This window comes from Erythrolamprus reginae, chromosome 2 (genome assembly GCF_031021105.1).
Source record: "Erythrolamprus reginae isolate rEryReg1 chromosome 2, rEryReg1.hap1, whole genome shotgun sequence".
In the NCBI taxonomy this organism is placed as follows: domain Eukaryota; kingdom Metazoa; phylum Chordata; class Lepidosauria; order Squamata; family Dipsadidae; genus Erythrolamprus; species Erythrolamprus reginae.
Genome location: NC_091951.1, coordinates 332,077,594 through 332,092,329, shown reverse-complemented (window position 1 = coordinate 332,092,329; position 14,736 = coordinate 332,077,594). Strand labels below are relative to the sequence as shown.

Below are 14,736 nucleotides of genomic sequence, written 5' to 3'. Positions count from 1 at the left end.
TTTGATAATTCTGCTAACAATCAGAATTTTTATTCTTTTGACTGGATGTTAAAACAGTTGGAACATTTCACCAAGATTGTATTATACAGTAATACCTCATGATACGAACTTAATTGGTGCAAGGAGGAAGTTCGTAAGACGAAAGGTTCGTAAGACGAAACATTGTTTCCCATAGGAAACAATGTAAAGTCAATTAATCCGTGCAACCAAACCCCCCCCCCAAAAAAAACGGCTTTCTGGCTGTTTTAAAAGGTGACAGCTGGCCTGGGGGGCTTCCCAGCACCCCCCCGAACCCGGGTTCGGGGTTCGGGGGGTGCTGGCAAGCCCCCCAGGCCGGCTGCGACCTTTTAAAACACCCGCGCCGCTTCGCAGCTGTCTCCTGAAGCCGAACGCTAAAGCCGAACTTCCGCGTTCGGCTTCAGGAGACAGCTGCGAAGCGGCGCGGGTGTTTTAAAAGGTCGCAGCCGGCCTGGGGGGCTTCCCAGCAACCTCCCGAACCGAACCCGGGATTCAGCAAAATTTTGCCTCTTCTTACGAACTTTGTTCGAGTTACGAACCGGCGTTCGGGAGGCTTCTGGGAAGCCCCGCCTCCTGGCTGTTACCTTTTAAAACAGCCGCGCGGCTTCCCAGCAGTCTCCGAACGCAGGTTCGTAACTCGAAAAAAGTTCGTAAGAAGAGGCAAAAATTTTCTGAACCCCGGGTTCGTATCACGAGTTGTTCGTAAGACGAGGGGTTCGTATCTTGAGGTACCACTGTATTTCTAAAACCCAAATAGGTTTTTGGTGGTCTTCTCATATTTATTTCACTCCTTGTTTGTTATATTATATTGATTTGACCCTAATGATCAGATCAGATGCTATATTTATGGAAAGCCATTATTTTCTTTATTTGAATCAAGATACTGTCCTCGCAGAATTCTTTTCACTTTTTGAATGGATATCAGAGTATTTGCTTAGTGATGTTTAGTACATCACTTATTTTTCCTCTTTTTTTCTGCCGTATTTATCTTAATTGTATGCCCTTATATCTAAGGACACTACAGGATCTGTGTGCTTAACATGTAACTACGCTTCTTTAAGCAGTTTTCTCTGTAATACAATCTACCCTTATTCGCTGGACACATCTCATATCTGATACGCTTTTTCTTGCTTTTTATTGCTGTGACAGATGTTGGGAAGTGAGCACATCCTTTCCCTTAGAAGAAGGTTTTTAGGGTATGTGTGTGCTTTTTTAATAGGAAAATTAAAACTATTTATCTTTACCTACAGCCTTAAATAATCCAGCCTATTCAATCTGTGATCTGAAATGGTATCTCCCTTCTGCATTTTTTTTTCATGTCTCTAGATTGGTGATTTAAGGTAGCTCTTCAATTAATGGAGAATGGTATGTTAATGTGGGTGACTCTTTCCTATTTCACAAAGTGGGCTTCAATTAGGTAGCACTCCAATTTCTATTGTAAGCAGTAACAGGAATGCAAAATATGCATTCAGTGTGTACACAATATATAAATAAAGGATATTAAGATTTCTTCTTTCTTTTCTATTTTTGTAGGGAAAAAGGTAGCAAAGCAAGAAGATCTGAAAGAAATGGGTGATATTTCCTCAGGGATGAGCAGTTCCATCATGCAGCTATATCTCAAACAAGTCCTAGAAGCATTCTTTCATACACAGTCCAGTGTTCGTCATTTTGCGCTTAATGTTATTGCACTCACGTTAAATCAGGGTCTTATCCACCCAGTTCAGGTATATAATTGTATATTTAAGATCACAATTCTGCAAAATATTGACTGGGAGCAATATACATTACTAATGATTAAGAAAGTACAGTGATACCTTGTCTTACAAACTTAATTGGTTCCGGGACGAGGCTCTTAAGGTGAAAAGTTTGTAAGACAAAACAATGTTTCTCATAGGAATCAATGGAAGCGAAGCGCCCATTTTTGCGCTGCTGGGATTCCCCTACAGCAGCACAAAAGCACGGAAGTCCAGAGGTGGGGTTTCTCATGGAGGGGAGCCTCATGGGAATCCCAGCAGCACAAAAACGGGTGCTTCGCTGGCAACAGAAGTCCAGAGGTGGGGCATCCCAGCTCCGGCAGTGGGTTTGTAAGGTGAAAATAATTTGTAAGAAGAGGCAAAAAAAATGTAAACCCCGGGTTTGTATCTCGAAAAGTTTGTATGATGAGGTGTTTGTATGATGAGGTATCACTGTATAGAAATCTATTGTAACTTTTTTTTATAGTTAAGATGTGGATATTTTTCAGTATGCTCAGAAAAATTTATTTAAGTATTTATTTTACTTACATAGTTTATTGGAATTGTTTGCAATGTATCTAATCTGATTTCACAAACTCCAGACAACTCTGATTAATATGTTAGTCGATTTAAAACAAACAGTTTTTAAAAGCATAATGTAATGAGCCCCTCAGGTTCTCAAAACCTCATCAGATAGGAGAAATATTTATATGTCCCATGAATTCTTAATGTAAAATATAGACTTTAGGGATTATTTTAGAGTAATCAGGCTACCACAGAAAAAAGTACCTTCTGATTCCAGACTTCTAGAATCATTTCCTGGGCTGATTATCCAAGAATGGCAGACTCTGTTTGGAGAATATTGGCTTGTAGGTAATATGGCTCCATGCCCAATATTTGTAGTTATAAATTTATTTTTTCCTGCTTTTTATAATAAACATTTCCAAGGAGTCTAATAATATAGTAAATTGGAAAAAAAAGGCAGCAGCGATATAGAGAGAACAAAAGGCACAAGCAATGTAAACTAGTATTGGATTCTTTCTTCCTAACTTTATCTTATGGGCATAAAGCTAAACCAATCTTATAGTGTGTTGACCAAATCACAGTAACCTGGTGGATACATAATGTTGAGTCTTAATAGATGGGATTGCACAATATTGGGTGGCCTTTCATTTAGTTTATGGCTGGGAATACTTTAGAAAGCTCATTGAGCATATTTGCGCAGAGGAAATATGAAGTCTTTCCCTAGTTTCTGAAATGACAGGCTGGGGATCATTTGACATATAAGTAATAGAATTATCTGCTATCCACAGGAGCAAAGTGTTCTTCCTCATCCTCTTAGTAAGAATGGTAGATGGGAGAAGAATGTGATTGAGCAATTTATATACCAGAGAGATATTTATAATTTTCTGTTTCCCTTTTCTCTGTTTTCTTCACAAGTGGAAACATGGAATTCTTTTAATTATGTTTTTATCTTTTTTGCAGTGTGTACCATATTTAATAGCAATGGGCACAGATCCAGAGCCTTCTATGAGGAACAAAGCAGATCAACAGCTGGTGGAAATTGACAAAAAATACACTGGGTTTATTCATGTATGTTGGCCTCCATTTATTTTAATAAATTAAATATCATTTCTGTCATTTTCCATTTATATAAAAATACACACAATTAGAAGAAGCATAACATTATCAGTAGATTATTTTTACAATAAAAAGGATATGGTAGTTCAGTTTCTACAGCTGGAAAAACATGAAACAGAAAATTGGTTTCCATTAATATACAAAAATTGAGCACATTCCATTCTAGGTGGGCTTTTCCTAAAGTTTGCAGGTGGAATTTTGCCATGTTTCTTCTTGAAAACAAAAGCTATGACATGAGACACATTATGTTTTTAGAAGCAAGGAATGTTTACACTCCCTTGTAGAAGAAAGTCGTATTTAAACCAGACCTGCATAAGTTAGACATGATGAGCCAGCTGTGCTCAGTGAGAAAGGTTACATAGCCATTGTTTATGGCCTTGCCATCTCTGGTCTTCAAAATGAAGTTTATCAATATTGGATGTAAGATTTTACTGTACGCAGTTGCTCATCCCCTCATGATTCAGAGGTGCAGAGTTAAAATGTTCTCTACAAGCCAGTTGTGTTTACATTTTTCAATGTAATAGTTTCTTTACAAAAACTTAGTCTATTCTTGTTAAATAATTGCAAACAGTTGGAACAGCAAGAATCAAAATGAAAATTGGGGAGAGGAGGATATGGAATCTGAAGGGCTACGGAGTAGAGAATCATTTAGGTTATGGCACGGAAGTTGTTTGGCAATAATGTCATTCAGATTGCAGTAAAAATATGTAGGCGTTATACATTTTGTTCAATTTCAGATGAAAGCAGTGGCCGGTATGAAGATGTCTTACCAAGTACAGCAGGCAATCCATACCTCCCGAAAAGATCCTGTGAGGGGCTTCAGACAGGATGAATCTAGCAGCGCCTTGTGCTCCCATCTTTACTCCATGATCCGAGGGAATCGGCAACACCGGAGGGCCTTTCTTATTTCTTTGCTCAACCTCTTTGATGACACAGCTGTAAGTCTAACGCAGGCTTTCAGGGCTTCTCTAGAGTGTCCTCCTGGAGGGATGCTTTTTCTTTTGCTTAGACAAACTTCACCATTGGATTTCTACATTTAACTCCATGGTTACATTTATTAATCCAGTCTTGGAATTTATTGTGATTATATGCTATCAGATTGGTAGCAACCGTATAGATAGGTTTTCTCCATGACAACCAGTCCCTAACATAGTCCTTCAGGCCTTCCAATACTGCATTCATTGCCATAGTAACTAAATGCATCCACCTTGCTGCTGGTTGTCCTTTTTTCTCTTTCATTCCACCTGTTCGAGCATGAGAGCCCTCTTTGGAGAGTGAGGTTTTTGCATAAATAGCTCCAAATTATATTAGGATAATTTAAGCCTGATCATTTCTACCTACATACAGACAGTCCTCAACTTACAACCCACTTATTTAATAACAGTTCAAATTAACAATGGCCTCAATAAAAGCAGTCGTGACCTAAATTTGAACATGAACTTCCTTTAAAGTCACATAATCGTAATTTGGGCATTTAGCAACTAGCTCACATTTATGCCAGTTGTAGCCTCTCATGGTCACGTGATCACAATTTGTGATTTATTTATTTGTTCTGGTTTCTGGCAAAAAAATTAAAATGGGGGTGGGGGGGGGAAAGCTGCTGGTTTAGCTGGATTCAGACTTGCGATATTACTCAACTTACAACTGTGGTAAAAACATTCATCAAAGGCATTCTACCAACCCTAACCCTATCACAAGATGACTCGATTCATGACTGCAACACAACACAATTATAGTTGTGTTTGTAAGTGGAGGGCTATTTATATAAAAACAGCTTGCAAATCCCAAGCAGGGTTTAGTGGTAGGTACCAGGAATATGTACCAGTTTCAATGAATTTAATCATAATTTGTGTAAGATTAATAATAGAAGAGTTGCTCAGGAGGTTCTGTGTTCTTGCATTTTTATTTGATTTTATTTGATACAGGTAGTCCTTGTTTAGCAACTAACTTAGATAATAATAGTTTACAAATAAGATGGTAATAAAAGATAATAAATTCATTTTCCAACCAGTGCAAATTTAGGATAACAAAGGTCTTTAGTATCAAGCTAATTAGCAGACCTTAATCAATGGCTTCTTGGTTTCAGACAATATTTGGGGATGATTCTAATCCAACTAATTGAGGTCACAGGTCTGAGCTTGTTAACATATCATATTCATTCCCCCCAGGCCTATACAATTTATGCATGGTATATTTGTATGTATGTTTGGTTTTTAATAAGGGTTTTTAGTTATTTTAAATATTAGATTTGTTATATGTTGTTTTATTACTGTTGTTAGCCACCCCGAGTCTATGGAGAGGGGCGGCATACAAATCAAATGAATGAATGAATGAATGAATGAATGAATGAATGAATGAATGAATGAATATCACATTTTAGGAAAGCAGCAGTGTTGTAGAGAAAAGCAGCTGAAGAAGTGATTGCTTCTTTTCTGCTTTGGAAGTGGGGCTGGTGGGTGAGGAAGAAAAATTAGGTCAGGCTCAGGACACTGTGTGAGATACGTTTATCTGAATGACTGCGATAGTACGGAGAAATGACTTGCCTACAAATGGAAGGAGGAAAAGCCTGGGAAGTGTTTCAGAAGGAACTCTTTTCTGGAGACATAAAAGAGAGGAGGGGGAAAACTGGTCCAGGTTTGTAGCATTCTATTTAATGTAACTTTACAATAAAGATTGTGGTAGTGTCCCTGGTTGTGCTTCTTGTCTGCTTTACCTTAAGGAGCTAACAAAGATAGCAGCCACCAATTGTCTCCATAGGGGGTCCCTCTCTCTCCATCCCCTCTCTTAGTAGAAACTATCTAGCTGGAATTAATTGCAGTCACTAAATGAGGACTACCTATTTTAGAATTATCTGTTGATCTCTGGGTCTAAAGAAGTTTCCTCCAATGCTTCTTGTGCTATTGATATCTGGAATGGTATTAATAGAATAGAGAATTCCTTCCTGGCAGAAATCCCAGTTACTTAAAGTGTTAGATAAATCGAGCCACTGTATATAAAATGTGGATTTGAATGGTTATGTCTTTTATATGCATATCTATTTATCTTTTTATTTTAACAGAAAACAGAGGTGAATATGCTTTTGTATATAGCCGACAATCTGGGCTGTTTTCCTTATCAGACCCAGGAAGAGCCACTTTTTATAATGCACCATATAGATATTACATTATCAGTTTCTGGTAGTAACCTTCTACAGTCATTTAAAGAGGTCAGTAAAATTCTCTTTTAAAATCTTTATTTTTGATAAGTTATTTCTTACACATCTATCTTTAATAATTCAATCTGAAACAAAAGATTAGAAGGTAAATCCTTGGACAGATATTTCCCAAGTAGTCCAAACTAAGACAGTGCACCTGCATTGAACAAAATTGTACATCTACTGTCTACAGAGTCCTAACAATTTTTAATTTTGTCTGCGAAATTTAACTAAAAACTGTAATGGAGAAGATGAAAGGAAAATATCCTTGTATAAATTTAAAATCTAAAAAGTAATTTAGTGCAGCCTTTCAGTCTTAAGTTCTCAGAAAGTTACTATTTTTAAGTTTAAAAAATTTAATAGGGGCAGTCTTTTATTCATAGACTACATTTTTAAAAATGTTAATTCAGGCCCTTCATCTGCTTTCAGGAAGGGCATGTGGTCACTAAATGTTCAGCTCCATCCAGTCACTCCAACTCTATCCCAAATTAAGAGATGTCAAGAAATTAACCCTAACCTTTATTTGAGTCCTTTTCTGGAATATATAGAACGTTTTACATTAATTATTTTTCAATAGGAATATTTAATGTTTAGACACCAAAACTATTTATAATGGATTTTTATGACTCAAAACTCACAAAAATATGACTCTGAGCAGCAAATAGCAATAATGACACTGACAAAAAGTGAATGAAAATCCTCACCAACAAAATATAATCAAGATGCACCAACAAAGACTATACCTCTTAGAGTGAGCTGATCCCAATACTTAGGGAACAGTTAAGTCTTCAAAACCTGCTAACAGGATTAGAACTAATAAATTGTGAAGTCTCCCTCCCTTTCTCTCTCTCTCTCACTCACTCACACACACACACACACAAATAATGATTACTCCCATGTAGTGAGACCCATGTAGTATGTAGACAGTAGCCAGCAGTATGGATTTTTGTCATGGAATCCATCTCTCAAACCCACAAGAGGCCAACTTCCTCATATGTGTGGTTTGCTTCATATAAAATTTACAATCAATGTGCAAAGTAAAGTCTGCCAGATGTTTTACTCAGAGCATTTAAATTTCAGAATTTGTTTAATAGTACCTGCAGAGAATTCTTGAGGATTTTAATAGTTATTTTTCTTATAGATCTTAGATATAAAAAGATAGCTGTATTCAGTGAAAAGGCATGCTAACTGCTGCAAAGGACTGCCAGTAATAGAGTAAAGCAGTCTCCTTCGTGAAAAATGTCAATTACATTCCAAAATGAAAACGAAACCATCGAGTGCTCATGTATATATTTCAATATTGATGTGCTGTTGCACAAAACGTCACCACATTTCTCACAAGTATTTCAAATGTGAGAAATGTGTTAAAATGACTGTAAAATTAGAGAAATTATTGTATTGTTGGTCATCTAAAGCACATGTCTCTTTCTTTCAGTCTATGGTAAAATATAAAAAAGAAAAAAAGCCTTCCTCTGATGAAGAAAGTGAAAGTGAGAGCAATAGTGAAAGTGACAGTGAAAGTGAGGAAGAAATTCACAAACCCAGGAAATTACGAAAACGTGTAAATTCTGATTCAGACTCTGATGAAGAAAATGATATAAATGCAGTCATGAAGTGTTTGCCAGACAATTCAGCTCCTTTGATCGAATTTGCAAATGTCTCCCAGGGCATATTGCTGCTTTTGATGTTGAAACAGCATTTGAAGAACCTGTGCGGATTTTCTGATACGTAAGGACTATTTTAGTTTTGCTTATACTACTTCTATTTTATAAATAAATTGGTGATATTGTATTTGGGGAACTGAACTCTTGGGAACTTGAATCAATAATACTTAAATATGTAAGTTAACATTTATTTTTATAATCTTAAAAAAGTTTGACTGATTCAGAATATCTATTTTTATTGCTTCCTTTAAATTACAGTGGGATTTTTCTTACAACATTTATTTTGTTTTATTAGTAAAATTCAGAAATACTCACCTTCCGAATCGGCAAAAGTTTATGATAAAGCGATAAACAGAAAAGCAGGAATTCATTTCCATCCGAAACAAACGTTGGACTTCCTTCGAAGTGACATGGCTAATTCCAGACTCACAGAAGATGTGAAGAGGAATATAGTGAAACAATACTTAGATGTAAGTTTTCGCTATTTAAAATATGAGTATTTATTACTGGCTGAAGATAGACTTTTTCCACAGGTGTGAAATGAAATAGGTATCAAATTAAATGTAAATTGATTACAGAACCCATAAAATACTTTTATCTTTAAACAAGAAAGGAAAATTATGTATGCAAGTAGTCCTACTTGACCTATGATGAGGAGCCTAAAATTTCTGTTGCTAAGCAGTCCTCGGAGAGAGGTGGCATATAAATCCAATTAAATAAATACATAAAGACAATTGTTAAGTGAGTTCTGTCCTGTTTTACAACCTATTTTGCCACAGCGGCTAAACAAATTATTTTAGTTCTTAAGTGAATCATGTGGTTGTTAAGTGAATCTGGCTTCCCCCATTGATTTTGCTTGTCAGAAACTAGCTGTAGAGGCTAGAAATCGTGATCACATGATCCTGGGACATAGTTTTTTGCGCAGAAGCAGAAAAACTCTCCAAAATCTCACAATCACTAGATTTTGCTTGAACGCGCGCCCATATGCCAGAGCCACAGAACTGCGCATAATTATCTGTACCCGTAGGAACCCACTACTGCTGGGACACTGCAAATGTCATAAATACAACTGGCAAGAGCCCAGATTTTGATCACATGACCAGGGGATGCTGCAATGTTTGGGTGAAAAACGGCCATCAGTCACATTGTTTCAGGGGGTATTGTAAGTTCAAAGAGTCACTGAGTAATGGTTTTAAATCAGGTACTATTTGTAATTGTAGTACAGGAGTTGTGGAGCTGTGCTGAGAATGCAGTACTGCAGTACTAACGCCCTGCACTCCATGAGTTCAATCCTCAAGGTTGGCTCAAGGTTGACTCAGCCTTCCATCCTTCTGAGATTAGACCCAGATTGTTGGGGGCAATAGGCTGACTCTGTAAACCGCTTAAAAAGGGCTGTAAAACATTGTGATGTGGTACAGAAGTCAAGACATGGATGGAAGAAGAAAAGAATATTTAAAAATGATTGTGTACACAATGTATAAATATATATTAATATTAATGTAATTATATGGATGTTGACCCACCTGAAAATAATAAGATGTAAATATAAAAAAATATTAAAAACTCAATAAAAATTATGGCCAAAAAAAAGTCTGAATAGCAATAGCACTTATTGTAGTCTGCTATTGCTAGGGCCATTAGATAAAATGATTTTAAGTAATTGAAGTAGATGATGATGAAGGTAATCTTCATGGCTATATAACCTCCCATGGATCAGAAGCAGCATATCTTGGCAGTGTTTATCTATTTATATATTTGAACTGATTTAATCATACAGTTCAGTGGTATAGTCTATGAAAACATAAGAATCTGTGTTAATGAAATTATAATATTTTACATTAAAATATATATTAGAATCCATTTCTAGAAGCATAGATGACAGAATGATTTGGTTCACATTTTCTTTAAAGTTCATGACATGTTGTCCAGGGATAAACCAACTAAAATGTTACCTCATCAGAAACATAAAAATTGGGAATATACAAAGCAGACTCCATTGGTTCCTGCAGTATTATCTTGTTACCTAGGATCTAGTTTTTTCCTCCAGATTCTGGGCATGTCCATTTTCCAAGCAGAGGTTTCAACAATGATATTGCAACATCACTTTTAATGTATGCAGATTGGCATACATCTAGATGTCCCTGATTAGAATTTAACAATAATTTTCTTGGATCAGCCCTTTTTTTTTGAGGATCTGCAGGGAGACCAGTGAGAACCAATTGTTGCCAGGGACAAACCATTGTGCTTGATGCATAGCTGTTCTTTTTTAAAAGACAATTTTTATGTTCTGGAATTCTCCTTCACCTGCTACATGTCCATATGTCACATACCTTCCGTAATTAGAGCCAATTATTTTCTTTTGTTCCCCAATGTAAAAATGGTTTCTATACAACACTATGAATAATTTTGGAACTGCAGATTATCTATATTTATTTATATTTATTATATTTAACGCTCCATCTATTTAGTGGCTTGGTTGGAGCTGCCAACAATGGAAAAACCTAAAATATTTTTTGTCTTCTAATTACTTTGTATGAGGAAGAAAACAAAATTTTAGAATAGAATAGAATATTGGCCAAGTGTGATTACACACATAAGAAATTTGTCTTTGATGCATATGCTCTCAGTGTACATAAAAGAAAATATACATTTGTCAAGAATCATGAGGTACAACAGTTAATTATTCTCATAGGGGTCAAGTAAGCAATGAAGAAACAATATTAATAAAAATCTTAAGGATACAAGCAACAAGTTATAGTTATACAGTCATAAGTGGGAGGAAATGGGTGATAAGAATGAGAAAAAACTACTAAATAGTAGTGCAGATTTAGTAAATAGTTTAACAGATCACTTCTACTTTAAAATCTTGACTAAAGGGACTTTATGTAGCATATTCCTCCTGTTTTAAAAGTTTCTCCCCTCCCCTCCCCCATTCTTTTTTTAGTTCAAACTTCTTATGGAACATTTGGATCCTGACGAAGAGGAAGAAGACGGGGAAGTATCAGCAAGCACAAATGCTCGCAACAAAGCTATTACCTCGCTGCTCGGAGGTGGCAGCCCTAGGAACAATGCAGCTGAGACAGAGGAGGATGAGAGTGATGGGGAGGATAGAGGAGGAGGCACTTCAGGGGTGAGGCGGAGGAGGAGTCAACGTATTTCGCAGCGTATTACGTAAAATGATTTTATGTGCTTATAAATGTCAGTCTATAATAAAATGTACATTGAGTAATGTATTGCATATAAAAATTGTAGATAGAAATTCTTAACCGTTTATACGACTTTTTGTAGAAAGTTTTAACAAAAACAATAAAAACATAGAGATTATATCTAGTATAAAAAAAAAATTTCCTTTGGAATGTATTGTGTGTAACCTTTTTATTGTTGCCAAGTTTTTATGTAGCTTTATGATTCATTTGTACATATAATTTTATATATCAATAAGAGTTTAAAGAGACGGGTACAAATTAAAATATGTGATTTTGCAAGGATATGTTAACCCCTTGGCGCTGGCGGTCGCGTCTCATTGCCGGCAATGGAATGTGTGCCGGAAAATCCCAACTCCCGGCGTCAAGGGATTAAAAGCAATAAAAGCAATAATTTCAATCAAGTTCTTTTGTGTAACACTTGGTCTTTTTTCCCCTCCAATGTTTTAGTCATTGAGAAGGTCAAAACGAAATTCAGACTCTACGGAGTTGGCAGCACAGATGAATGAAAGTGTTGATGTCATGGATGTCATCGCTATTTGCTGTCCAAAGTACAAAGATCGACCACAAATTGCAAGAGTAGTGCAGAAAACCAGCAATGGCTTCAGTGTTCAATGGATGGCAGGCTCCTACAGTGGCTCCTGGACTGAGGCTAAGCGCCGCGATGGCCGCAAACTGGTGCCTTGGGTAGACACTATCAAAGAGTCAGACATTATTTACAAAAAAATTGCTCTAACGAGTGCTAATAAGCTGACTAATAAAGTTGTTCAGACTTTACGATCGCTGTATGCCGCCAAGGATGGAACTTCCAGCTAATGCATTTGTACACACGCAGCCAAATTTTACAGGAAAAGAACAGAGAGAAAAAAAAACTTGAAATTACCAACTTTCTGGCAAAAAAAAAAATCAATTTAATGAAGAGTAAGAATGACACCTGGGATGCAGGAAACAGAAGGAAATGTTTGGTAAACATTTTTGTGGGAGCTTCCTTCGCTGTTGTGCAGCAGAAACTTCTCAGTTCATTTTTACTCCCACTGTATAATAGTTTAACGAAAAAAATGTTTATATCTTGGAAAAAAAAACCTTTCTGTTTTAAAAAAAATAAACAAGTGAATGTTGGAAATTAGTCTGTTAATGTTCTTAATAAAGTGTTCTTGGAGTTTAACCTAGCAGCGGATGGCTTTCTTTAGCTTAGCCCAGTTTCAAGGAAAGCATCGTTTTTCCAGGCTGTAAAATGGCAGAATTTCCTGGATATATAATTTATTCTGTTGGGGGAAAAAAAGCATGCAGTATCTATGACCTACCTGCAGGAGGAGTTTTTGTAAATGTAGATTTTTGATGTATTAGGTCACCCTGAAATAATACAAGAAAAGGGATCCCCAGCAAATCTGGTGGAACGAATACTGCAATAAATTTTTTTACTTCTCTTTGTTACTTGTCTGTTTCCATTTGAATTTCTTATTGTAAAGATCTGTTTAAATCCATTTATATTATTTTCCAGTCTTTTGTGTAAAATTTACTATATCAGTGCTTTTCAAAGCAAGACATAAATATTGTTTATACAGTTTGTATAGGCTGATTTCTGAATAATTGGTATCTTTATCCCTTACGAGGGTGTAAACACAAGTTAACTCCAGGGTTTTATTGTATCCTGCAATATTTAGTATTAACTATATATGATTTAGCACTGTGCCAAACACATTTTCAAGAGTACATTTTGATATAAAAAGAAACTATAGTTTATTTCTTGTATGCTTCAATTTCTTTCTAACGCTGTTCATATGGCAATGTTCAAAACACAAGGGGGAAAAAATGGTCATTCTGTTCTGAATAAAGAAACATGTATATTTCGTTAGGACATAAGAAGGCATCACACTAGGACATAATGCGCAAAGGCACTTCCTGAATGATGGTGGTGGGCCTGTATTCTGTTGTTATTACTTTATGATCCAAGTGGTACTCCCTTACTGAATCAATTGGAGCCTGCAAATGTCAGGAATCAATATGGATTTGTAACTTATAGTTGCACTAACGTAACCATTTTAAATGTTTTTTTAAAAAAAAAGCTGGACAGAAATGGCTGTATTGTAGATAAGGCTTTTTAAAAATTACTTGAAATCTGTTTTCATCTTTTATACACTGAAAATGCTATTTTAAACTGTCTCTCGAGTGGTGCTTCAATGTGTACTTGTCACCATTCTTTCAGAAGCTGTTCTATTTCTGGATAATACCACAAAAATAATTTTTGCATATTGACAAAAGCAGAAGAAATGAATGGCATAATAATTTGAAAATAACTATTTTTATTTAAAAGTGAATGTTCTTCAAAGATTTTAGATGCATTCAATTCAATTATACAACTAATATATGGTGGGCTGTGTTTTTATTACATTAATTTACAGAATTCTAGTGTGTTACTTGAGCTGTAGGAAACAGTAACACAACATTCAAATTCATTATCTTGTACAGAATTGAAAAATTAAACTGACATGACTAATAATTACCAGAATCTAATTGCTCTATGAAATAGTTTTCATTTCCTCTTCTTTGTCGTAATTACTGCAAATATTTCTGGGCAAAATCTATTTTTAAGGTTGGGAAAGCAAAGGCTGTGCTGCATTCATGCAATTACTGTATTTTGCATAATTCTTTTTTGTATAATACTGATTCAACTCCCTGGGTATCTGAATTGATTTTATTATGTTCTATTTTATCAGAAAATTAATCACATAGCTCCATATTAATTGCTGTGACATACACTAAGGAGAAATAAGAATTTCTTGATAATGCATTACATGATGAATTAACCCTCCCATAGGGTGATGGCCCAAAATGTATGTAATTTAAAAAAAAAAATAATCCAGAGAAAATTGTTCCAAAGAAGGGGAGTATTGTTGATGGTTGGTAAATTCTATTTCTAATTTATATGTTGAAGATTCCAGTTCATTCCTCTGATTCATATTACATAAATAGATGTAACTTTTCTTGCACATAAACACCTGGTTGGTTGTAGACTGAACCTTTTAACTGAAAAGGAACATTTTAGAAAAGGATATTCCTAAATACCAATAGTGAGATGGGCAGCATATATATTTAATAAAAAATCAAGTGAAGCCAAAGCCAAATACATTTAAAATTGACATAATTGTTCGGCTTTGTCATCTCATATTATCAGTATCTTACAAGAAATGTTATTCCTTCTGTCTGACATCTGACAGTCATTCTAAGGGGATGGGTTCAGTTGAATGGGTTTGAACCCTATTTTAAATATACAGCTCAAAAAA

The 14,736-nt window shown here is 35.6% G+C and overlaps 1 protein-coding gene across 2 annotated transcripts in view; it reads left to right on the top strand.

The window, feature by feature from the left end:
- NIPBL (NIPBL cohesin loading factor) overlaps positions 1 to 13,195 on the top strand; it is an 80,905-nt gene extending 67,710 nt beyond the window's left edge. The window contains exons 32-39 of one of the 2 annotated variants that reach the window (XM_070743433.1): positions 1,552 to 1,742; positions 3,237 to 3,344; positions 4,130 to 4,330; positions 6,451 to 6,597; positions 8,021 to 8,313; positions 8,545 to 8,719; positions 11,194 to 11,379; positions 11,903 to 13,195. In XM_070743433.1, the coding sequence (XP_070599534.1) occupies positions 1,552 to 1,742; positions 3,237 to 3,344; positions 4,130 to 4,330; positions 6,451 to 6,597; positions 8,021 to 8,313; positions 8,545 to 8,719; positions 11,194 to 11,379; positions 11,903 to 12,268 (1,667 nt within the window). In that variant the 3' untranslated portion in view covers positions 12,269 to 13,195. Of the gene's footprint in view, positions 1 to 1,551; positions 1,743 to 3,236; positions 3,345 to 4,129; positions 4,331 to 6,450; positions 6,598 to 8,020; positions 8,314 to 8,544; positions 8,720 to 11,193; positions 11,421 to 11,902 lie in introns of both variants that reach the window. The other variant, XM_070743434.1, reaches the window with a different exon arrangement.
- The last annotated feature ends 1,541 nt before the right edge of the window (positions 13,196 to 14,736 follow it).